This window comes from Paramacrobiotus metropolitanus, unplaced genomic scaffold (assembly GCF_019649055.1).
Source record: "Paramacrobiotus metropolitanus isolate TYO unplaced genomic scaffold, Prichtersi_v1.0 Parri_scaffold0000053, whole genome shotgun sequence".
Classification (NCBI taxonomy): Eukaryota; Metazoa; Tardigrada; class Eutardigrada; order Parachela; family Macrobiotidae; genus Paramacrobiotus; species Paramacrobiotus metropolitanus.
The window spans coordinates 890344-914805 of NW_026570273.1; the positions used below are offsets into that span (position 1 = coordinate 890344).

Sequence of the window (24462 nt, forward strand, 5' to 3'; positions counted from 1 at the left end):
AAATGACTGGATCAGTGGTGTAAGACGTGAGTTTTTAGTCGAGGAACCCACATTGCTCTGCTTGACTAGAAATGTTATTAATTTTACAATCGACAGATCCAGTGTAGGTACTTCTATATTGCTTGGATTTTCATTTGGAGTTTATGCTTTTTTATTTGTACTAAAGTATTATTTCCAGCATGCAAAGACGGTTTTAGTTAGACAGCAATGACCTCGGTAAATTTCAGTACAGAGGTTTCGAAATTACCCACAGACGAGCATTTAAAGCAAGTAAAAGGTAAAACAATCAAAGTAAAAAAGACCAGAGCAAACAATGCTAAGCGCGCACGCTAACTACTGAAATCCATGTTATGTCTGCTAGGATAGTCGTCCACCTAGTTATACTGTAAAAGAAAAAATCTCTTGAATGAACCTTATTCTGCAGCTCCCGCATCGCATTTGCAGAACCAGTTCCAGAAAAAAGCGGGATATCGGCTCGCCCCTGTGTACAAGTTTCTCAAGGACCACGACACCTTGCCAGATTACAACGGTTTCTTATTCAAATGCGGAAAGGATAAATTTCCAGAACTAGTTATGACGAAGGAATCCCTAACGAAGACGTATGTACATATGAAAAATAAAGCAATGCCTTATTGGATACTGCATCATATAATCCAAATTCAGCAAACTTCTTAAACTTAATGCTAACATAAATATGTTTTTACAGTCCTCACGTTTCGGAATCTCTACCCGCGGCCTACTATATCCACAAGAGACTGCTGGAGGTTCCACATAGTGTACTTCCTGATCTGCAACAGATGATCGATCGCGCGGATCGGCTGTGGGCGCGTCATCCTAACACTAACTATTTTAATTACAAGATTTTCTATGAAGGCTTACAACAGGAGGAACGTTCTGTCATCAACCTGGACGGCAAAACCGCCGAAAAAGCTTTTGCGGGTTACCTGGAGCCGAATTCCTTTCCGAAGTCCGAAGGAAAGAGAAAATTTCCGAAGTTCTGGACCAATCCTCCTTGTCCAATCTTCTCCCTATACTAACAGACTAGTTTTCTGCACCCATGTTTGGTCGCGGTTTTCATTTAGTGTGGTTGCGGCGATGCCTTCATTTTTCATTTATGGTTATGTCGTCAGACTAAATTTTCATTAATGGTTGAAAGCGCTCAATGAGTTTGAAGCAGTTAGACGGCAATTGATTTCGAACAGCATCGGCAACAAATTTCACAACCGGTAAAATTAGGCCCGCGCTCAAGCTCTGACTCTGACTCAGACTCTGACCGCTCAAACTCTGACTCTGACTACTCAAAGTCTGACTCTGACAGTCTAAACTCTGACTCTGACTCTGACTGAATAACCTAAGAATAACTTAAGAAACCTAAGAAACCTAAGAAACCTAAGAAACCTAAGAATCCTAAGAATCCTAAGAAACCTAAGAAACCTAAGAAATCTAAGAAACCTAAGAAACCTATTAAGAAACCTAAGAAACCTTCAGAGTCAGAGTCAGACTTTGAGCGGTCAGAGTCCGACTTTGAGTAGTCAGAGTCAGAGTTTGAGTGGTCAGAATCAGAGTCAGAGTTGGAGTCTAGGCCGTATAAGGTTCTTCGGATCTATAATTCAACGGTACGCAGTGCCTAACTGCGCACTTTCTTTGATCGCGTGCTGGATTGGCTGGTGTGAGCAACTAACGCTCTCTGTAAATGCTCTCTGTATGTATTTGTGCCACAATTGCTCCAAATGTGGAAACCCCGCGCAGAGGGCCCGCGCTCAAGCTCTAACTTAGACTCTGACCGCTCAAACTCTGACTCTGACTACTCAAAGTCTGACTCTGACTGTCCCAACTCTGACTCTGACTCTGACTGTACAAAGTCTCAATCTGACCTAAGAATAACCTAAGAAACCCAAGAAACTAAGAATTACCTAAAAATAACGTAAGAAACCTAAGAAAAACCCTAAGAAACCTTCAGAATCAGAGACTTTAAGAGGTCAGAGTCAGACTTTGAGTAGTCAGAGTCAGAGTTTGAGTGGTCAGAATCAGAATCAGAGTCAGAGTTGGAGTCTGGGCCACCTTATACGACACCGTATGTGATATATAGTATATATAGGCCGCTCATCCTCTCGCTGGAATCAAACTCGATTGGAAGACAACCATAATGTCAGCAGCAGAATTTTTACACGTGGAAAAAATTTTACCAAATAATGCCTTCAAGAAGGCTAGAGACTCTGCTGGATAAGCTGTACTATTCTAATTTTTATGTTAAATTCACAGTGGACGTGGTGCGCGATGAAGTGATACAGCGGGGATTTGTTACGGATGTTGCTGACGATGGGCTCATCATCGACTTTCATCATGATGGACCGTCGTCAAAGGAACTGCTGGAATTCTCCTGTATCCGCACGCTGCCATCCAAAAAGTATGACGGCTACCGTTACATCCAGCCAACCCAATTGAACTACGAGGTGGAGGTACTCGTTCGAGACGCATTGTAAGTGAATAGGATTTTCTTCATTATTGGAATGAACCCGAATGTATAATGGGGGTTGTGATTTCCGCGGGTAGAGATCAACCTCTGACCTGGAGAAAAGTTATCTTCGTGACGGTGGTGCCTGAAGATGGTGATAGGCGAGCCGAAGAAGAGGGTGGACAATTTACCGTAGTCCGACTGCAGTCTAGGAATCCGTTCTCTTTGGCCATTGTAACTAATCGGAGGCCGCCTTTCATGGCCAGCAATATTCGTATCCGCCAAATGCGACTTTGGCGAACAGTCACACCGAAGACTTTCTACAAAGTGACCGTGCCGTTGCTGCCGCACGCAGCATGCAACAAGGCCGATTGCACCTTCCCACGGTCTTCTGTTCTGTATTATATGAAGCAAAGGGATGTTAGTATGAAGATCGTATGGCTGGAAATGACGAGCACGCTTATAATGTCGGCTGACGATGTCAGTGTCACCGTGCTTTGTCGCGTCAAAACCAAACGACTGCCCAAGAAATTTCATCGACTGGTTTTCCACTTATACAACAATTTTATGGAGCGATATATTGCAAAAGGTCTGACTGGGCATTTGGTTTTTCTGTTAAAGCGATGAAACGTTGTTGCAGTCAATTACAATTTACAGTGGGTACTTTAGAAGTTATCTTAATCGCTTAAGAAACTGCATGGTTGATCATCTTGCACAAGGAACTTCTAGTAGTACAATTAAGGTGAAATATCCCAGCAAGTTCAGCTCAATGCTATCTGTTAAAAACTTTGATTCTTAAACCAAGACAAATACAATTTTTATAACGCTGTTCTTGTACTTTCATGACTGCCTTGTACAGAGTTTTGTTTTTTAACATAGGTGGTACCACTCGTATGGATGCTTGGCTCACAAAAACGATCCGTAAACTGATGTTTGTTCCCAATTGGTTGGCTTCGAAATCAAAAGTCGCCGGTACGTCAAATTTTTACTAACGAAATTTTATTCTTAGAAAATAGTTTCTGGACGTATAATCGGGAACATCTTCTCGATATTGTAATTTTGTACATTGATAATTTGGCATGATGAAAATGACATTAAATTGAGTGCAAGAATTTTCTTCGCTTCTGCTCATGGGAGAAACTGCTATGCCGTAAAAACAGAAAAATTGCGTAAAAGAACAGGGTGCCGTAAACATACCCTGCAGTGGTAGTAATTATAAAAACAAAGCAAAAGAAATAAGGCGCGATTCAAGTATTACGTAACGGAAATTTTCAACTTTTTCGACCACCCCCCACCCTTTTGTGACCTTTATCCATGTATTACTTATGGGCGGGTAACGCCAGCCGGACCCACCCCCCACCCCTGAGCCGTTACGTAATACTTGAATCGCGCCTTAAACAGTGTTCCATTACAGTTAGCTCACATGGGTGATTTGCAGGTGCCCTGGTTTTTAAAGGCGCCTCTCAGAATCACGAAGCGCTTCCAGCGAAACATATAAATAACCTACCGGATATACTACTGCGGGAGACAGTACAAAGCTTGGACAGGGTAACCCAGACGGATCTGAAACGGTAAGTGGGAATTCATCAGTTATTATAGTGCTTGATGCGACCCGTTTTAAAAATCAATTGTTGCAACTCTCTGAGGCACATAGGTTCCCAGATTCGGGTCGGCCAACTTCGCCTTTGCCGCCCATTTGCCTTTGCCGTTTCAGTTTGCCGTTTTCAACTTTACCTTTGCCTTTACCTTTGCCGGTGAAAAAGCCGTTAGCACAACAATTTGCCGTTGCAGAACGCCGTCTCTAAAAGCCTTTGCCGTTTGGAAAACGAATTACCATTATCACATTGCTGTTCCCGAACTTTTTTGTGCGGTTTCCGGTTTCACGTTTTTTTTAAGTTTCCTGTGTACGTTATGCGCACAGTCCGTCTGCGAAAGTTTAACAGATTTTGGTCATTTTATTCCCATATACACCACAAAAAACAATATCAGGATAACATGATTAACATCCTACTGTATTACAGTAACAGTATACATACAGCATAATCTTGGCGCTAGGACAAGTTTGTTCAAACTTAATAATTTGATTCGTGAGGTAATTATTTGGCTCAAAAATTTTCGTCAGCTGACGGTGACTTTTGTCTGCTGTTCTTAACTTTGAGATTACGAACTACCAATATAAATTGTAGATCATGTGGATAATCTTGTTGATGTGCTAATAGCTTTAACAAAATCATGGTCAGTACTACAGTGGTACCAAGATCATGCTGTATATTGTTACTGTATTATACAGTATGATGTTAATCATGTTATCCTGATGTTGGTTTTGCGGTGTATACAGGAAAAAGATTACCAAGATCTGTAAAACTTTCGCAGACGGACTGTGCGCATAAAGTACACAGGAAATGTGGAAAAAACGAGAAACCGGAAACCGCACCAAAAAAAGTTCGGGAACGGCAATGTGTTAATGGTAATTCGTTTTCCAAACGGCAAAGGCTTTTAGAGACGGCGTTCTGCAACGGCAAATTATTGTGCTAACGGCTTTTTCACCGGCAAAGGTAAAGGCAAAGGTAAAGTTGAAAACGGCAAACTGAAACGGCAAAGGCAAATGGGCGGCAAAGGCGAAGTTGGCCGACCCCCACATTCCTTTGCCGCTGCTTTTTCTACATTCTTAGTGAGACTAACACTACTTATGGCACCACGGTTCACAACAAAAATACTGCTGCTACCACTGTCCGGTTCATTTGGCTATTAGTTCAATTTTGCTACAGTTAACAAATGGCAGTGGAATAAGAAATTCAACTGCATTCTGAAAGCAACCTACAGAGCGGTAAAGGTTTTATATGATTGACTTCAATCACAATGACACTACAAAACTGCTGCAACGCATACATCTAAAGCGGGAACGTCAACATACGCGTAGTAGGTGCCAAAACCTTTGGAATTCTTCCGCCGATCCTAGAAGAGTCCCTGATAACGCAGTTTTGAATACAGGTGGTTTCTCAGTTCAGCCGAAGGCGAAGTCGAGATTGTTGGCTCCTTTCCGGACAAATCCCCATAATACGGGTAAGTATGGGATACCAATAGTTCCGTTTGCGCCACACGACAATTTGCTGACCGCTTTCTCGCTGGCCGACAACTTGTTGGATTGGCTACTTTTTGCTGACCAAAAAACCATTCACCCGACAGACAATTCGGTGCAAGTTGCTATTTGCTAAGCGACTGCTTGCTGAGCACTTACATTTTGCTGACGACATTCCGGTGGCCAACAAAATAACTTATCAAACCCCACTGAAAAAACGTAAAAAAACCTATGAAAAATTATTGAACATAGAAACTTAAGAAACCAAGAGCACGAGCTAAGAAATCTTAAAAAAACTCCAGACAAGCATAAGAAAACATAAGGAAACCAAAAAATCATAAGAACATAGAAAAACATAAGAGGTAAACTTAGAAAAAACACTGAGAAGCTAAGAAACTTTGGAACCAGAACGAGAAGTCGATTATCGGTCAGCGAAATAAGTTCGAAAGTAAGCGAGCGGCAAAATTATAGAAAACCGAATTTTCGTTCAGCGAGTTGGGACTTCCTATCCCATTTGGCAGTCCACTCTGAACTCGAAACATTTTAAATCAGTAAATATGCTTAATGTAAACTGTAAAGAACCTAATGTAATTAATGTAAGTAATGTAGGCGTGGTGGATGTGTCAATTGATTACTTGCAATGTCAACAGCATGTTACTTGCATTTGTGTTTTCACAAAAAGTCAAATGACGGTTGTACTGCCACCAGGATTGTGAAGTTGTTGTCAGTTTTGATAATAGTGATTGTACTGATCTTTATTGGTCAAATCAAACAGAAAGCGCAAAGTATTGAAACATCAAAAGGTAATGTAAGAAAGAGTTACAACAGGTAAACCTCATATAGTTTATCCGCTTCGCCCACGGTCCCGAGAACAGGTGCAGCGTTTCCTCTTTGGATTTCAAGCGACAATCGTTGTCGCAGAAATTCATGTGAGCGAGACTCCCCGGTATGTAGCTGCAGTCTTTTGCCTAATTCTTTGACGATGGCGATAGCGGAAGGTCCCCATGGTCCCATCGTTTCAAAGGCAATTGGTGCAAAAATGTAACGACCAACTAGATAAGAATACAGTCTCGCTTTCTTCTCTTCGGCTTGTACCGCTGCCGCTCCAGCACTTGTGGAGGTGGCTTTGAGATGAGAGGCAGCCACCGTGTCTACACTTGTTACATCCCAAGCGAGACACATGCCGCGCTTCCACGCGAAAGTTGTGGATCCGTCGGGTCGACGATCCGTCGTGTGGGATGTTCCCTGCGGTTCCAGTTTGGCAGGCACACCAGCTGATACCAGCCCACGGCAAACTATGTTGTTCAGGCCCCCGTGCCGTGGATGTCTACCCGCAGAGAAAGGGCATGACAGCCCATGATGTCCGTAGCCGTCCACAGGTCTATGGCATTTACTGCACTGGTGTGGCTCACAGATTTTCGCACCTAAGCGAACTCCGATGCTGATCTTCAGGGTGTCGTCATCAAGTAAGTTTCCGATGTGGGCCGACGGCAGCGCGTTCCACCAGATGCCGGCTTCAGGTTTGGACTGCGCAAGTAGACGGGCTTTGTTGACATCGTCGTTCTGAAACACGTTTAAAAAAGCGGTTAACGAGACATTACAGAGGCAAATCCCATGCTTTCTGCGACTTTCGAAAAGCAGATTCGGGGAGCTCTGCTTGATAGTGATTTGTTCACTTAAAGGGCTCCCTTAATCCTATTATGTTCTTATCCGAAAATTCCTTGACGAATTTAACTGTCCGCAATAACATGCTGCTCTTTTGCCTGCGAAACCGTTCGACGGTAGAAAAAATCGGTGGCCGTAAATTCTTCCCTATTTTTTGCACTTATCGAAACTGTGAAGCAAACGGATCAGAAATTTTATCCAGACGCTTACGCCGGAGTATATACCGGAAAGCGGGGGCGTGCTACAATGTATAAGCTTTTTACCGTTCGGACGGTTTTTCCGACTGAATTATTTACAAAAATGTGCATATTGCAGCATTTGTCGCAGATGGTCCAGACTTCAATCAAGCACCATGACAGAGAAGTGTGTAATTCTGGAAGATCCGGACAACCGCGAAGATCACCCTATATACCTGGCGAAGGCTTTGTTGAAGTACACCGCCACATCGACACGAAGTTTGATATTGATGCACTTTTCTCCCAGCCATAGCTACACGGCCATGCGGCTAATCAAAGAAATGCAGTTGCAGTTAGAACTTTATGTGTCTTACCGCGTTAGAACCATCGTTTACTGGCGCAGCCCAATGTTGGATCTTTACCATGAGCTGTGGTGGTATCCCGCAGTCAATAATCTCCACATCTTCTGCATCATGAGATCGAAAAGCGCCGAGCGTCTTACGTTAGGTACATTAAGCGTACACACTCAGATGTACCGATTAGAGTATACCATTAGTGACCACATATTACTGTTGTTGATGTTAACCGGTGTTGTAGAAATAATTATGGCAGCGCCGGACGAAATAAAATGGCTGCAGAACCTTCTGGGCGACGGCTGGACGTTCTGCTGCACGACTTCAACCATGAAGGACTCAGTTAGGGGATTTTCACGTTTGCTTGATGGGCTAAATCTCCGCTGTACTATACACGGCAAGCTAGCCGATGCCGTGGAATGCCAGCATTACTGCCAGTGGGAAGGAGGGGAACGATTAAAGAACGATCTGGAACGCTGGCCTATAAATTCAGCAGCGTTTGACACCTTAAATAGGGGGTTGGAAAATTATTGTCCACCGAACAAAAGGATTTCATATTGTCACGTACTGGGATTCCATTCAGAAATTTTGAAAGTGATGATTCGGAAACCCCGTTTGGTTGGAGAAGATTACTTCAGTTCATGCGGCGTTCAGAGTTGGTTTCGATTTACTTAATTTCCAAAGTTTATACCGATCTTTCAGATAAATTGTTTATATTACTATTGAGTGCTCGATTGATCAACGTAACTTTGACAGTAAAGTAAAGCAGTAGTAGTAAAGTAGTAGTTTTTTCTTGGAATTATGGGTACATGCGCATGCAGTGATCGCGTTTATTTTTTCGACGGTATGCCCACTTCACGGAACATGTGTTAACTTAATATGCAAATAATTAAATCATTTTAATCTGAATTTTCAGTTTTTGAATAATTAATTGTTAATCAGTGCTTTACTTAGATTATGCCTTCACATTTTGGATTCAGTTTATGTATTTCGCTTTTTCAAGCAAAAAAGCACCTACCTAAACTAAAGGCAATTTTATTGCCGGAATATTCTATTCGTACCTTAACCTATACAGTATCCTTTCACAGTGGAACGAACGTGTTCTGCCTAACGGCCAGCTAAGGGTATCACGCTACAAAACACGGATAAATAGGTATTCGGAGTTTACAGATAGAGCTTCTGCCTTCGCACTTCCAGAATTCTTAGAACTTCCGGTGGAGGAGTGTTCGAAACCGTTCACCAACTCGTTACATCGCAGACTATCGGTTTTCTTGGCGAACAGGTATATCACTGTCAACCCCTGAGCCCGCCTGAGGTCTGCTTCCGTCGCTGCGTGACAAGCCCGGCGGTTCAGCTGCTGAGGAATACCACCGCTCTTGCAACAGTTTCTTCTGATGCTGTGCAACAGTTTTTTGAGATGCGGTTCATTTTTTAGTGCCACGCCCGTCGTCCTTTCGTTAATGGATATTCGTGCCATTTCGTGGTGGTCTTTGGTTTCTACTTGCTGTCTAAATGAGCTTCGGTTGTGCGCCATCTCCACAGGAAATCCAAATCGCAGGACCACCCGGACCCTGAAACCGTCTTTTCTCAGGATGATTCAGCAGATGAATGCAGTTGCTAAAGGCCCGCGCTCGCGCTGAGGCGCTGAGTCTGACCCCTAAAGGGCTGAGTCTGACTGGTAAAGGCTGAGTCTGACCACTAAAAGGCTGAGTCTGACTAGGACTCTTTGAGTGGCACCTGTGAGATGGCAGGTACTTCACCGGAAATATTCGCAGACATCATCACATCCTGTGAGTAATGCAACCTTAAGCCCAATACGAGAATTAGTATAAAAATGTTCAGCGCCGTGAATACGGAGCGTTAAAAACAGAAACAGTTACAGTACAAGGTTTGGCCACACCAACCTACTTAAGAGACAAAAAATGAAGGAGCTTTATTTCTACAAAATTTTGAGCTGATGATATAACGATTTAATAAATTAAATTACGAGTACCGCATGACACAATATGATGACTACAATAATCATCATCAGTAGTTTTAAATCATGAACGGCTTTTCTCTTTGTTAATGCCTGCATTGTGTTGGTACGAAACAAACTCCAAACAGTATGAGTACTATGCGACAAAATGAACAATGATGCTGGGGTACACTGCAGAGACGGAATTTTTTGTCATATACTATGGTCTGATTAGTTAAAACACATAACATATAAATCTTCAATGCAAATGGTCAAAAATTATAAAATTGTAGCACTATAGAAGCCAGCGGTGGTATAAAGGCGGTATACGGAGCCTCCATCCATTTTTTTGCACATCTGTTACATAAGGTCTGCTCTACCGTTCCTACATCAAAGAACGGCTTGAGAAATTCAAGCGCCACGGTTTTCAAACATGCTAACTTTAATGACATTATGAGTTTTTTGTCTTTTCGTAGTGGATTCTGTATACGAAGATTATGGGGAAATTGTAGCAGATAGATCCTTTTCTTTGATAGAGAACAAGTCGTTAATTAATTATCTTCACGTCTTAGTTATTTCCTGAACCACATTTTTTTCGTTAACAGCTGTCACTGGTGCGCAACTTAAAGCATCACGAGCAGTTATACATACGTAAGTGACTCTCGGCGACCGTGTGCCGGTTTTTCTTTCCAGGGTTCGAAACACTGGACAGTGCCCTTTTTCATTTTTGAACGAACTTTTCACCCTGTTTTGCATTTATTTTCTGTGCCGCTGGGTCTTTCAGGCTCTTTTTCATAAAGACAATTTCAGCGCCAAAAAGTTATTCCGGGCGGCCAAGATTAGGCAGTAATTTTACGAAATAATTACGCTTGATGTGTTCGTTTTGAAACTGTTTCTAAAATAAAATTTTTCATTTAAAAATGTTTATTCTTGTAGTGTGTGCTTCCGTTTTTGTTTAAAATTTCTGAGGCGTGACCGACATAACCGACAAAATTCCTGATTTCTTGAACATAGAGGACCTTTGTTTTGCTTCGGTCGACTAGCATTTGTACTCGTAGCCATTCCCCTACTGCAGTGCTCCCCCCGTATTATTAGCATGGTACTTAAGCTGATAGAAACGATATGTCAGCGATCAGATTACGGCTAATTTTGTTTTCATTCAGCCGAGCGGCAGCGCCGGTTAATAGTAAATACATATATAAATTTAATAGTATTTAAAATCGCCAACTTTAATAGCACGTTGCAACAAAAGACAAAACGTTACAGAAAGAAAACGTTAAAAAAACTACAGAAAGAAAACGTTAATTAAACTAATTGAGGAAATTAATCGCTACCTCAGCGAATTGTAGAAGGCAGCTCGTTCGATAGGCTTTTTTTGGTAAGCAGAAATACCGCCATAGCAAATAAATTTTGCACCATTCAAGCTCCGTCCGTTGGCTGGCGGAGTTGGCTTACAGTCTTACACCGGGTACCAGTGCACTGGATGTCGTGCAATGTTCTCACAAAAACCACCCATATCCGGTATGGTCCTTGTTAGAAATGAGCCTAACTATGAAAAAAACAAAACAGGCATTGCACCGGCTCGGGACTGCGCTTACCGTTTATCTGTTGCCTGCGTGCGGAATCGTCACCCCGATTTTTCAGCTAAGAATGAGCGCTTTGGCGAGGATATTATCACGGAGTTTAGGCTGAGCGAAGCGAAGAAGGATTCCCTGTTGGATTTCATGGAGACCGTGCCGGAGCCTGTCCCGTATTCCGCTTTAGCTAACGTATCATATTTTCTATCCCTTATTTTTGCTTAATGACTAGTAAGTATTTAGTTATGTAATTTGTGTTCTTTTACAAGTTCTTGCCATATCTCTTATCTGCGGTTGTTAGAAATACCGTATTCTGCATTTTGACTTTTTCCTGCGTAACAGTTATGTTAATATGTTTGCTCTAAAAGTATCATACTGTGTTTGAATTTGTTAGCCTTATCAAGCAGCCATTGTGTATCGGATTTTCCCGTGTGACGGAAATTTGACTGAGCAGTAATGATGGCATCACTGAATTGTTTCGTTTCGTCAGCATTTCGTTCTATTCTTTGGATCCTTTTTCTCATGTTGAATAAAAAATGATTTTTTATACAATTTCCGCACAAAACTGTTTAAGGAAAAGACTGTGTAATTCCAAAGTCGCTACGCTATAAATACTACTCTATGCATCGACAATAACAACGCCACGCCATTTGCTACGTTATGGATTTATTAACAAATCGAAATAATAATATACAAAAGTTGTTGCAACCATGTTGAAAAAAACCAAGAAAATATAATCAATAATAATAAAATAACTCAATAGTATGCAAAAATAACTGCAGTATTTCTTTTATGTATTTTTAATTAGAGCAGTGTGGCTAAACGTAACAATAGCTTACAATCATTATTATAACTGCGGTTATTGTAAACGTTCCGGTTTCGCACGCCGTTGAGCATTGTCAAACCACTTCTCGTATAGGGCTTAATTATTGTCTTAATTACTGGATATTATGACATCTGCCAGTGTTTCCGGTGAAGCACATATCGTCTCAACAGGTGCCACTCAAAAAGTCCTAGTCAGACTCAGCCATTTAGTGGTCAGACTCAGCCTTTACCAGTCAGACTCAGCGATTTAGGGGTCAGACTAAGGCTCAAACTCAGCGCCTCAGCGCGGGCCGTTGCTAAATGAAAACTCGTGCACTGGGAGCTAAGCTACCGCGTCCGATGAAACGGATTAAATCAACAAAAGCCGTTCAAATATTCCAAGCGTTGCGAGTTGCGATTGCCAGATAGTAGATTGATTCGGTGGATCAGACACAATAGCTTAGCATACAATTATTTGTGCTATTATGCATATTAGTTTTTTGGTAGTCAATGCCGCATCAAGTACGTTATGTCGCTCACTTGTCAGCCGGACCGCACTTTTTAATCGTTAATATCAGGAGTCACGATGAGCGGTGATTGATTTACCATTAGGTTAGTCGATGAGTCATAACCGGTTCATTCTTTTATGTGCAATATCAAAGCCAAACAGAGAGACAGTGCTTGAGTCTGCCTGCTCAGATTATTTTCAGTCTCTCTCTAGCGCCATCTCAATTATTACGGCTAGGCAGGCTCAGCTGATGGTGAGTCAGAACCAATCTCTCTCTGGCTTTCGCTACTGTATGAACCTGTAAACGTTGCTCGAGCACTCTGCACTATTCTGCAGCACATGGACCGCTTTCCGGCTCAGATTCTGCAGTGTGCACTGTGCAATAATAATCCATCTGGGAGACGTGTGTTTTTTCTAGCGAAGTTATAGAATACTAGTAATGGAAGTTAATTCGTTACTTCCGTGGCTATTGACTGGACGGACGTCGCGGAACCGTTAGTCACAGACACAGTAATCGTTTTTGCTATAACCGATGGGAAACATTCGTGAGCATTCCGAGAATTCCAGAGCCATCACAAAATCCGGGGTTCTAGTTCTTTTAATGGAATCAAGTGCATTGGGAAATCATGAATATGGATCACGGCACCAACCGCACGAATGCAACAGACTCCTGGATCTTTCCAGATATTCCCACATCTGGTATTCGCATCATCTACCTGGAGCAGTGGGAACCGTGGGCCAGTCAATCACACGGCGGTGTCCATAAAGCATTACGGACCGATACGGGTGAAATAATTGTTGTTAAGACGGTCGACGTGGATGGAAGGGGTGATATGTCCTGGAAGGAGGACAACGAAACGCGAAACGGCCTACTTGATACTCTCAAATCGCATTTTGAGTTCATAAAACACCTGCGCCATCCGAACATCGTGCACCATCTGCATTACCAAGAGCAGATGAAGGGAGAACAACGACTGTATGGCTTTGAAATTTTCATGGAGCTTTTCGGAAGTAAGCACTGCAGTAGAAAAGGCTGTCTATAGGAAATCCCAGGAAATTTAAAAAAATGCAAAGTGGATGTACCGACATGTACAGACTACAGTCAGAAAACATCGTGCTGCGGCAACGTACAGAGCACGGTCGCAACAAGTACGGTAACCCGTATTTGGAGGATAAACTGTAGGGACGTGGGGTTACATGATACCTTAGTTCGTAAAGGTCATCCTGTCTCGTTAGCAGATGATCGTAACCGGCTTTCGTTAATACTTCATACCTGCTTTGCGTGAACCTGTTGTTAGATACCATAATATTTCAATCACTCTGATTAACTTTTTCTGTAAAGCGATCCTTTCACGTCATTCTATACAAACCACTTCAGTTGTGTTAAATAATTGTGTATTTTTTTGGGAACGGCTTTGCGTCGCCACAAATCGTCTCTCTGGAAATGCAGGGCGCAAAGCCAAATTACTTCGCGTGCTGAGCCGGCGCATGGCCAATTTACTTTGCCTACCGGAACGCACAGTGAATTTATTTTTCGCCCGAAATATACGGTGCACAGCAGTGAACTATTTTTACATAAAGTATCGTAAGTGTTGTGAACTCATAAGCCCAAAAATTCACAGCGAAGCCTCAACGTTATCGCAACTGTGCTCGTACCTTTAATAAGTATCGGACATCGGATACAAACTAAGTACCAAAAACGAAATAATTATAACAGAAAGACTTCTATGCTATCATAATCGGGGATCGTACCCATTACACAAATTTCGTTCCCCGTTGTATTTGGGTAATAATCGCTGCTAAAAACCTTTTCGCACGTTTCTGGCCAGAGGAAGTCGCTATACCATTTCCAACTTTTTCCACCAAGTAGCTTCTTAGTTCCGTCTCCCCAAGGCCCGTAAATTTCGAAGGCTGCAGCAACGAAATCGTACCGTGGTTGCAGCCAGGCGTGTTTTGCTTCAGTAGTACCAATACTCCGCCATTCCGTTTATTCACAATTTACCGAAACACACTGCTGCAGATTCACGTAGCGATTTTGCAGCAACGACAACCACTGTTGCCATGTCACTACGCCACAGTAAGGTACGCGGTTTTTAGAGACGTTTACATATAGTTACTGAAATAGTCATGAGGTATAGTTATGAGTTGTTTCATGAGAGTATTCGACGAATAAAAGTTGCTGATCTGGCTTACAATTGGCCAGTCTTTCAGAAACGCTATTCGCATCGATTTTTGATACACAAAAGACATGGCGTAGTATTGCTGATGCAGAATTTTCATGGGAACTGCACCGTTGTAGCCATGTTTTATCACAGTAATCATTAATTTTCTTAATGGTTGCCTGTAGTAAAATGCAAGTATGCGATTAGGATAATTCTTATACCTAAACATTACGTCGATGGTTATAAACTACTGTCTTCATCGTTGTAACAGGGAGCACACTGCATAACATGGCCTGCTCAGTGGAGCTTACCTCCGTACAAATCCAACACATAATGCGACAGGTTGTCGACGGTCTGGCCTATCTGCACGAACACCATTGTGCTCACCGTGACCTTCGAGGTTGTAACATCCTGGTGGCGCCAACAGGAACGAACGAATACAAAGTAAAATTAGCGGGTCTGGGAAACATCAAAGACGCGACCGGTAAATGGGCTTATCGTCGCGATTACAGATACATTCGTTTTTTCGCGCCGGAGCGCCTCTTGTTCGACCGTAGCCCGCCGCGATACCAACCACCGGGAGCAGCGAGTCGGCGAAACAAGCGCCTGGACGTGTGGAGTTTAGGGTGCGTTGTCCTGGAGGTGGTGAATCGAGGCTGGCCGGAATACTTTAAAACAGATTACCAAGGTCAGCGGGTGAAACTGGAGATGGACAATGTGGTTGGCCTCCTGTGTGTCGTTATAGAACAGGAGGGCTCGCCGGAAATCTCCGATGCATTACCGGAAGCAGTGCGCAGTTTTATTGAGAAATGCCTGGTCCGTGAGCCGCGCAATCGCCCGAAGGTGGAGGATCTTAAAGGGCATGAATTTCTGACTGCGCCAGAGGATGTTGTTGGGAATTGGATACTGCCTCCGCGCACAGTTTCACGCGACGATTTTGTTTATTAACTGTTGTACATACGTAGTTTTGCGCTAGTTATCACCAGGAGTGCCCTTACAGTTTCACTTCACATTCTGATAATTTGCATTTAGTTACGTATTCCTACTGTAACTATTTTTTTCTAATAACGTTGCGATACTACATATTTAAATCTCGAAGTGTTATGTTTTAAATCTTACAGTTTTTAAAGCAAAGTGTCATATAATTAGACTTGCGTAATCTGCCAGTTATTCTATTATTATAATTTTGCTGATTCGCAAAGCATTTTGTATGAAATCCTGTCGGTGCCGGTCTTCGGCACATGTTGAAATATACTGCAATCTGAGGCTTTGCTCCGATGAAGAGCTTTATTGGGTCACCATAAGAAAGAAAGCAACACCTTGAATTGAAGCACACCCACGATACAGGCGAATTTCCGTGTATGGACCAATGAATAGCTGTTTTTACATTAGTTTTTCAGCGCAAAACGGATAACAGAAACGGGTAACGCGGAGCGGACAAACGTTCCTTCCCCCTTTATTGCGACTTAGCGGGGTATCCATAACCGATTAAACGGCCGCACGGATACCATTGGCATAAAATGTAGCGTCTGGACGCTACATTTAGCTTATCAAGATAACAATTTACATCTGTTCATCACCAGACAATGTTTTTAACTTTAGGGTTCATGTGCGAGCCAGCCGAACAGGCAAACGCTTGTGAAAATTCCGGAATATTAGACACCGCCCCGTTCACTAGCAGTTTCGACGGCGCATGTGTTTCCCTTTCCATCCACGCTTCCTGGGCCTCCATCGACATTTTATTACACCAGATCTGCGCGGCCGAAATGAAAAACAGCTGCTCAGGACGGAATTTCTCCAGACCGTGCAGGAGAGACTCGGGATGACCCAGTCGCTTGACATATCGAGCATAAGCCTAAAACTGCCAAAGGTTAATCACAGTCTTTACGGGCATAACAAGCGCTAAATGCCGGTGCCGAAATTACACCTTATAAGCTGCACGCAGTCCGCCGTTATCAGCGATATTCTCCCCCACGGTGCGGTTGCCATCCATTCGTCCGCCCGGCATGCGGTAGCTGCTGTACTGGGCAATCATCCCTTGTAATGCTACTGGGAAGCGACGAGCAGTTTCATTGGTCCACCAGTTGTTCTTGAAACCGTCACCATCGTACTCGGCACCTGCAATCGTTGTAACTCGACTGATTTTTATGACTGCCGCGAATTGTGAAAAGCAATGGGTACCGTAATCGTCAAATCCGTGGGTGACCTCATGGGCAATTAGGGAACCAAGGCCACCATAATTCTGATACTGAGGGCCATCGGCGCTGTAGAATGGCAGCTGCAGAATTCCCAGCGGAATCGCTGCAAGCAAACAGATTTGTAAAATTACCAACGTATTGATTTGTAAAACTGCCAACGTATTACATCAGATTACGGTACTTACTCATTGAATTACGGTACTTACTGATTGAATTGGTACCTGGCCGGTACATCGGCCCCATTTCCATGATTGACAAATCCCCATCCAGCGCGTCATTGCGATTGTTATATCGCATAATGTTATACAAACGCCGCTGCTTCAGCGCTTTAGTGGCTTGCAGCATGGAGGCTAAGAATGATTCTCCAGGAATTATCTAAAAACTAATGGTTTCCGAGCTTTTATTATAAAATGTTTCCCGGACAGCTGCGAATTACCGTTTGGTAATAGGAGGACACTAGCATGGTGTTCGGCGAGAATCCATCCGGGTAACCCGCCCCGAAAAGCAATGCCGACAATTTTCCCATGGCAGTGATCTTAGTCCGGTCATCCATCCAGTTAACACTTACCAGCAGGTCGAGAAAACCGAAGGTAATGTCGCGCACCATTTGTTCTACCTACAGTAAACTTTCAGCAAAATTTTCGAAATCATACCTTTTATAGTTCTGTAATGACACAGCGTTAAGCTTATTTTTAAGTTTGAACAGCTGTTTCTCAATTGTACGGTATCTGACCTGTTTTTTAACTCCTTCGTAAGATTTGTCTTGGATCCACATCAATGCTACAGCCAGCGGCATCGTTCTTGTAACCACGCCCACACACCGCTCTTCATCCGATACCGCTTCCTCCTCTGCAGCGGGGTTGTAAGGATTCTCCGCTGCGGTTATCACGCTTTTTGGTAGATACTGTGCAAACTCGACGATAAACTGCGCCCCGATAAAGTTGGCAAGCCGGCGTTTGCTTTCGTCATCGGAGGACTCCAATTCCGCTATAATTGCGTCTACACTGCGGAGGTACGTTGGGTTGCGGATCATCACCGCCGTCGTTCCTTCCAGACAGAAAGTGCAGTCCCCATACAGCGCACTGATGTAGTCACCGAGGCGGCGCAGCGACTCCGACTGGAAGTACGTGGTGCTGTCGTTCAGAGTCAGATAAAAATCAGCTTCGGGGTTCGCGTAAGTTTCCCAAGTTGCCTTCGAAACAGAATTAATTCTAACAACTGAATCGCTAAAGAAATTAAAAACTAATATGACTAAAACCATTTAGTAAATGCAATTCACTGATAAATTTAAACAGTAAACTGATTTCATTTGAATAAACTGAAAGGCTAAGCCGCTAAGGTACTTTTAGAAGAAAACAAGTTTTATACTACTAGTACGTCTCGGTGAGTTTTACAAAACTTGACTGATGTCGCCTTGGAAAAGCAAAAACGTTCCAATAATTTTAGCAAATCAACCTTTAAAGCTTAACATACCGAAATTAATCGATTCTCAATGTCCAAAATTTCTTCCGCTGCTGTTTGGAGTGTTTCCTGCTCCACTGTACTGTCGGTTTGTCCAGCCATTACCGTGGCGACGCCCACAATCATACCGATATATGTTTCATTGAGCATCTCCCTCGTCATATTTTCGTTGCTCATCAGGCGCAAGAAGCGACTCGGCATTGAGAGGGAAATGGCATTACTGCGTGGATAATCCGGATTCGGCACAGTTTCGATGGAAAAGAATGGTTCCACCTCGTAGGGCGTGGTTTTAACCATGGCGTCTAGGAGGTTGAAGGTCGATGCATCCCAGGTTGAAGTCAATAAAGGCCATCCGGCGATGGTCTCCATCATCACGTCTAACAGCGGCTTCGAATCAGCTCCGTCGCTTTCTACTGAAAAATGCAAATTATTAAATTTTGACTTTCGCGAAAAAATAGTATAAGCCCTATTACCTTGATTTACACACTGTTGGTAGATAGTTCTGGCTTTCGTTTCCGATGCGAATGTTGCGGGTTTTTCGCTACTTAAGAGCCCTAAGTAAAATCAAAGGATATTTCGATATTATAGTTATTAAACTGCTCGGAGTTTCTATCGGCAACCTTGTTTGACTTTATTCATTTCCTCGGTTAGAATGTCGTATTCGTCGATAGTTTCAATCTCCGCGGGAAGAGAAGCGATCCATTTTCCGCATGAGTATTGGAAAAAATCCTCGCAAGGATTGATTTTGGAGTCGATTCGACTGAGATACTTTTTAGCTGAAATATCAAATATTGAGGTGTCATATGATGGTTCCCGTATTGGTAAAGAAGTCAGATGTCCATTTTTTACCAGTCTGTTTACAGGACTCGGATGTACACACGTTATTGTGATGCGTCTCCGCTGCAAAAATTCATAATAAAATTCGCAATACAGTGTTTTTATGTCAACCAGAAAATTTGCTACCCCCTTAACGAATAATTACGAAGCACCTACCTATGACTGCACGAAACACCATAAGGATGATCATAAAAGACGCCTGCATCATCGTAAACGCCGCCACCGGCATTTCTATAACGGTGAGTACTATATTACGTGTAAATGTACACTGCCGTCAGTTACAAGAGAAAAAAGCTTGCCGGGTTTATGCAAAAAATAATTGTAGTCCCGTTATATTCTACAGCTGCTAAAAAACAGAATTTGCCGCATGGGACTGCTTAGCATGCTGGTTGTAATGTTCAGAGTGAATGGATGTATTGTCAAACCAACCGGTTAGACTGCAATCGCCGCATGCAAATATGCCGACGCCGGCAAATTCACCTATAGCCTGCGACTACAGAATGCCAATATTGTACTATTTTATTATTGAATAAGTGAAGCATAACGAGCGTAACATTTTTATTCTGGTCATACAGGACCATTACTCATCACCGGCAATGAACACCGCGAACATGAGAAATACTCCCGCAGCTAGGAATGCATGTTTTGTACCGCCGCTTTCGAGGTACAAACATTCAATTGTAATAAACGCGTTTAGACGCAGGAAATTATAAAACGAAGTTGATCCTTGTCTGCTTCCATCCGTAGATTTGGTGACAGGTTTCGCTGTTTGGCAACCCCGTAGGAATGATACAAACGCACTGGCGCACGCCTATCACTCCTCGGCCAACTTCTGAGTTTAATTAGCGCTCAAAACTGGCGCACAGGCGCGCCCAAATCATGTAATTTTTTAAGGGCGCATACTTCCCTGCAACATAATTACCGTAGCCGGAAATGGGCCATTTCAAATTCCTTGCATTTTATTCAACTGCACTCGTACATTCATAAGCAATTACTATAAGCAAGACAGTTAGCCGTGTTCTTCCGAAACCTCAGTAGATTTTCATACCTAGGTATTTAGGACAACATTCTGATTTTTGCGATGTTTAGAAATTAAATAAAAGATGCTCCAACATCGAGTTTTTCTGATTTTTTCAAACGACTATGATTGCTTCGACTTTATCATTATACAGTACAAAGTTCGATCAAATGAATACCAGCATTAAATTTTGATCATTTTACAACGGATCATTTCGTACCTTCTCCTTTCTTCATGATGATCTGTGTTCGAATAAATGTGTTTTGATGTAATTACACTAATGCACGTGCGCGTCTAGGGAATACCAATGCACGCTTCCGCCGCACTGAGGTAGTCCAGAACACTGTGCCTTCAGTCGTGAACTCATAATGCATCTGAGCGTCGGAAGCGATTGGAATCCGAATACGGCATCCGCCATCCATCGTTCTCAATGTAGTGCGATTCCAAGCGTCAAAGCTGACGTTCCCTCAGCAAACCAAAGCATCATGGACGCCGATCTCAAGCCCACAGCAAAATATCCACGTACATTATCTATATATCTCATGTACCTGCGCGTCACCGGTGTTCTCACCAGCACACCCACCTCATCCACGGAAAGAAATCTTCTCCGACTATTATGCACCGTATGGTCCATCCTCCTGCTGGCTTTCTTCACCGCTTGCTCCTTCATGGACATGTATCTCTACATCCACATCGAGTATTACACCATCGTCGATCTGGAATTCTTCAGTCTGGTCCTTCTGGCGCAGCGCGTTTTGATGGCGTGCCACGCCCCGTTGGCGGGTGTCTACATGCTCCTTCATCGTAGCAAGATCGTCACTTTACTGAATAAATTGTTAGCGTGCAATGCTTTTTCCACCGGTATGCCGCGGGCAGCCTTCTTGGCTGTACTATGGACGAACGCGGTTATCGGCGCGGTTGTTTTCGCGGCGCACACGGTGCTGATTGGACTGCGGCCACCTCCGGTTTCCTCCGCCACAATTCGGCCGATGGGCTTGGCGCAAGCTCAATCCGGGATTCTGAACGACTGGAACACTTTGTATCCGTTTTACTTAACAGCCAATGGAGTACTCGGTCATGCAGTTATGGCGCCGCATATGTTTATTCTCATGCTGGTGTTCTTTCTGTCTACCTGTTTCAAACAATTAGCCTGTGAAATCGGCCGCAGCGCAACGAAACCTGGAATTTTTCCTGCAGATTTCGTTCAGAAATTTCGCCAGTATACCGGTGTATTGCGATACTTTAACGGGACGTTTGGTTATTTACTACTGTTTAGCTGTGTGCAGGACTTAGTTGAGGTGGTCTCGATGATTGCCTGGGCGTTGCGACCGATTACCGAACGAGATGCCAAGGAAGATCTGGAAACGTTTGCCATTCGAATGGAAATCAACCGCACCGGCGATTTGTTTCGCTATTTAACGGGATCAATGCAGATTGCTACGATGTTGATTCGGCTGTGCATTCTGATTAAATGCAATGAAAAGGTCAAGTTCTTTAATTCCTTTAATTATTTGTTAGTGAATTTTGCTGGAAATCAGTGCGAGTTACATATTATTAAGGTGACATTTCCTGCAGCTGGGTTTAACTCCACATCTTTATTTTACGTCTTTATTTATTTCTAGGTAAAGCGTGTTAAAAGGGAACTAGAGGTTCTCAGGGATGAAACCGGGATCGACGAGGAAACTGACTTATTTATTGCCAAGTTTGTAATGGAAATTGACACCACTCGAACTACCGCTGTTTCGGCTGGAGGATTCTTTTGCATCACACGGGAATACCTTGTTACGGTATGCAAGGCGCTTTTGAACCGCTTTTATGATTACCTGATACGGGAAGAGCTATTACGCTGACGTTGCAGATTGTGGGAGTACTGTTGACCTACTTTATCCTCCTGTATCAAACGCACGACTCCGGAAGAGACATGCAGGCACTGCTGAAGACGGAGGTGTTCACCACGCAAATGAACGCCGTTCTACGGAATATCACAGCAGGGATACTGGAATTTCGCAAATGACGACTGCAGAGATGTTAATTGTTCGCTAACCGCATATTCGTTCGAAGTGAGGCATGCTTTGTAACGCAACGTAAAAGTGAACGAAACACGAAACTGTGTATAAAATTTGGTTTAGTTTTTTAGCGCGAGGGTTGATTAGGCTTTGTCTAATTATTTCCAAGCGCCGACAGCACGTCATCTTTGTCGACCTCGACAAATGATTTCCTTTTTTTCTTGGTATTACGCAAACTGCTGTATATATGAACAGATAACAGTATGTACAGACGAAAGAGGTGAAGTATGTAAAAACACAGATGACATACGAGATATTGTACACAAAATACAGAGTCCACATATACTGTAAATGTGAATATAAAAATTATAGATACATGCATATAAAACCCTATATAGATATATATACATCTCCCGGCTAAACACGTAGGGAAAGGGCACCGCTGCTGTTTTATTATTGTCCGTGATTCGTATGTACGAAATGAAAAATGCACTATAATTAATTACCATGCAATACATAAATTCTTTGTGGACACAGTAATGCGCTAATAAACGGTGTTGCCGAACGCTCAAACAGCAAAAAACACAACGCTATTAGCTGGTTGGTTCTGTACACTGTGGGCTGTCTGGTTCAATGCCTTCGCTGGTGCAGCTTTAGCATACAGATTACAAGAATCTCTCCAAGAATGGCTCAAGTGATATTCCGTATATCCTCTAAAATACTCAGCAACGGTGCACGACGGATGGAGATTGCAAAGCGTCCAGCATAAATCAAGCGAAACCCCGGTCTTCAACACCGGTTCACCGGATACTGTCTTCAGCATTTCCCCGGTAACTTCCACGTTGGTGCGCGCGGTAAAACTTTTGTAAACAAAACCCACGATGGCGTCGTTACCATGGCGGCTCAGGTAGGTGAATTTGCAATCATAGTTGGACGATACGAGACCGCATTTGGCCGCTCGGGCTTCCAGAGCTTCGTAGTAATCCTTCCCTTTCAACTGCTGATAGCAAACTTCCTCGGTTACGTTGTAGTGGACAGCTTTAAGAGATTCCTGGGAAAATCCTGGAAATAGCTCAACTGACGGCCCATTTACGTTACATTTCGAGTCTTCGGCTGCTCGGTCGGCTACATAAGCGGCGTAACGGCAGTCCTTGCTTTTACGGCATTTTTCGGCGCAGTCCGCGGTGCCCGTGGTAGCAATGTACGCGATGTTCTGCTTGCCGCAGTCAACGGCGAAGTCGCTGACGTATATGGCAGCTCCCTTCTGTAACGAATTATAATCTGGTTAGCGCGCCAATTCTTAACGCGTCGCTTTTAGAGCATGTCTTACGGTTTGAGTGGAAGTATTCCCAATGACTGCAGAGCTGCCCGCCGAATTCTTTTTATCGCAAACGGCTAGGCTCGCTATAATCAGAGAATGGTGTTTAATAAACACAGTAGCGAAACCACGAATTTAACAGAACGAGAAAAACCGTAATGTACATAATATTGACCGTTTTAAATGTCCATGCCGTGCCTGTACAAAAATTAATTTGACGATGGGTTTTCGGCATACATACAGCTGCAACTTACCTAATCCCAGAACAATTAACCACTGTAAAGCATCCATATCCTAATATCCTGTTCTGCTGAGGAACTATGTAGTCTTCGAGTTAAGAAACAGTGTTTGCGGCTTTGCGCTTAGCGAAAGCGGCTCACTAAGGCATTTTTATGTGTACTGCAACAGTCAACAAATGTTAGCTGTAGACCGGCAGGTTCACTGCCTCCTCTAGAAATTTTACGGTGAACGACTGCCGCGCCTTCGGTATGGAAAAGCTGCTGAGGGCATATAATTATTGTAGTATAAAATGATCACTGCTAAAAAGCCCATTATTTAAAAGATGGCACCTTCCTCGCCCTGGGACAAGCATCGCCTAATTGTCGTCTGAACTTTTTGAGACACTAAAGTATTGTTATATTCGTGATTGATCACCTGTCATCGTCTTGCAGCTGTGCCAGTAATTATTAAAAGCTTAGCTTGTTCGTTATGTAAGAAGATTCCTGAGGTGTAAGAAGATTCTTGATTTATTGATTTAAGTGGTCTGCACATGTGATTTATAACTTCGGCCACAAAAATCGAGGCAGTAAAAGCGCATCAAACATATCGAAACCGTTTAAATCAGCCATCGGCATTAGCGAACCGGTATACATGATTACCGGTTGGTCA

General features: G+C 43.1%; 4 protein-coding genes across 5 annotated transcripts; 2 read left to right on the top strand and 2 right to left on the bottom strand.

The window, feature by feature from the left end:
• The first annotated feature begins 12803 nt into the window (after positions 1-12803).
• LOC129592506 (uncharacterized) lies at positions 12804-16061 on the top strand. The gene is made up of 2 exons (XM_055488562.1): positions 12804-13585; positions 15008-16061. Exons 1-2 carry the CDS (start codon positions 13201-13203, stop codon positions 15682-15684), a joined length of 1062 nt encoding a protein of 353 aa, XP_055344537.1. The 5' UTR covers positions 12804-13200; the 3' UTR covers positions 15685-16061.
• A 114-nt stretch (positions 16062-16175) lies between these two features.
• LOC129592505 (neprilysin-like) lies at positions 16176-19571 on the bottom strand. The gene is made up of 11 exons (XM_055488560.1): positions 19389-19571; positions 19245-19295; positions 19016-19171; positions 18869-18949; positions 18408-18805; positions 17668-18126; positions 17371-17550; positions 17141-17309; positions 16918-17037; positions 16664-16854; positions 16176-16591 (listed from the first exon to the last, which is right to left on the bottom strand). The coding sequence occupies exons 1-11, from the start codon at positions 19459-19461 to the stop codon at positions 16313-16315; spliced, it is 2157 nt and encodes a 718-aa protein (XP_055344535.1). The 5' UTR covers positions 19462-19571; the 3' UTR covers positions 16176-16312.
• A 1664-nt stretch (positions 19572-21235) lies between these two features.
• On the top strand, positions 21236-22390 carry LOC129592575 (uncharacterized). Its single transcript, XM_055488643.1, has 3 exons — positions 21236-21734; positions 21873-22037; positions 22109-22390. Exons 1-3 carry the CDS (start codon positions 21240-21242, stop codon positions 22262-22264), a joined length of 816 nt encoding a protein of 271 aa, XP_055344618.1. The 5' UTR covers positions 21236-21239; the 3' UTR covers positions 22265-22390.
• Positions 22391-22745: 355 nt separating this feature from the next.
• LOC129592551 (uncharacterized) lies at positions 22746-23995 on the bottom strand. 2 transcript variants are annotated; one of them, XM_055488615.1, is made up of 3 exons: positions 23829-23995; positions 23587-23660; positions 22746-23517 (listed from the first exon to the last, which is right to left on the bottom strand). In XM_055488615.1, the coding sequence occupies exons 1-3, from the start codon at positions 23863-23865 to the stop codon at positions 22825-22827; spliced, it is 804 nt and encodes a 267-aa protein (XP_055344590.1). In that variant the 5' UTR covers positions 23866-23995; the 3' UTR covers positions 22746-22824. The 2 variants fall into 2 exon arrangements, with proteins under 2 accessions (XP_055344590.1, XP_055344588.1); XM_055488613.1 differs by having other exon boundaries at positions 22746-23520.
• Positions 23996-24462: the final 467 nt, after the last annotated feature.

Coding starts and splice junctions, on each gene's coding strand:
- LOC129592551 (XM_055488613.1), bottom strand. CDS start 23,865: ATGGATGCTTTACAGTGGTTAATTGTTCTGGGATTAG. Junction 23,661..23,828: donor GTTAATTGTTCTGGGATTAG/GTAAGTTGCAGC, acceptor CTCTGATTATAG/CGAGCCTAGCCGTTTGCGAT. Junction 23,521..23,586: donor GGAATACTTCCACTCAAACC/GTAAGACATGCT, acceptor AATTCGTTACAG/AAGGGAGCTGCCATATACGT.
- LOC129592506 (XM_055488562.1), top strand. CDS start 13,201: ATGAATATGGATCACGGCACCAACCGCACGAATGCAACAGACTCCTGG. Junction 13,586..15,007: donor TTTCATGGAGCTTTTCGGAA/GTAAGCACTGCA, acceptor TCGTTGTAACAG/GGAGCACACTGCATAACATG.
- LOC129592505 (XM_055488560.1), bottom strand. CDS start 19,461: ATGCCGGTGGCGGCGTTTACGATGATGCAGGCGTCTTTTATGATCATC. Junction 17,038..17,140: donor GCCAGGTACCAATTCAATCA/GTAAGTACCGTA, acceptor GTTTGCTTGCAG/CGATTCCGCTGGGAATTCTG. Junction 16,855..16,917: donor CCACGGATTTGACGATTACG/GTACCCATTGCT, acceptor CAACGATTGCAG/GTGCCGAGTACGATGGTGAC.
- LOC129592575 (XM_055488643.1), top strand. CDS start 21,240: ATGGGCTTGGCGCAAGCTCAATCCGGGATTCTGAACGACTGGAACACT. Junction 21,735..21,872: donor TGATTAAATGCAATGAAAAG/GTCAAGTTCTTT, acceptor ATTTATTTCTAG/GTAAAGCGTGTTAAAAGGGA. Junction 22,038..22,108: donor CACGGGAATACCTTGTTACG/GTATGCAAGGCG, acceptor CTGACGTTGCAG/ATTGTGGGAGTACTGTTGAC.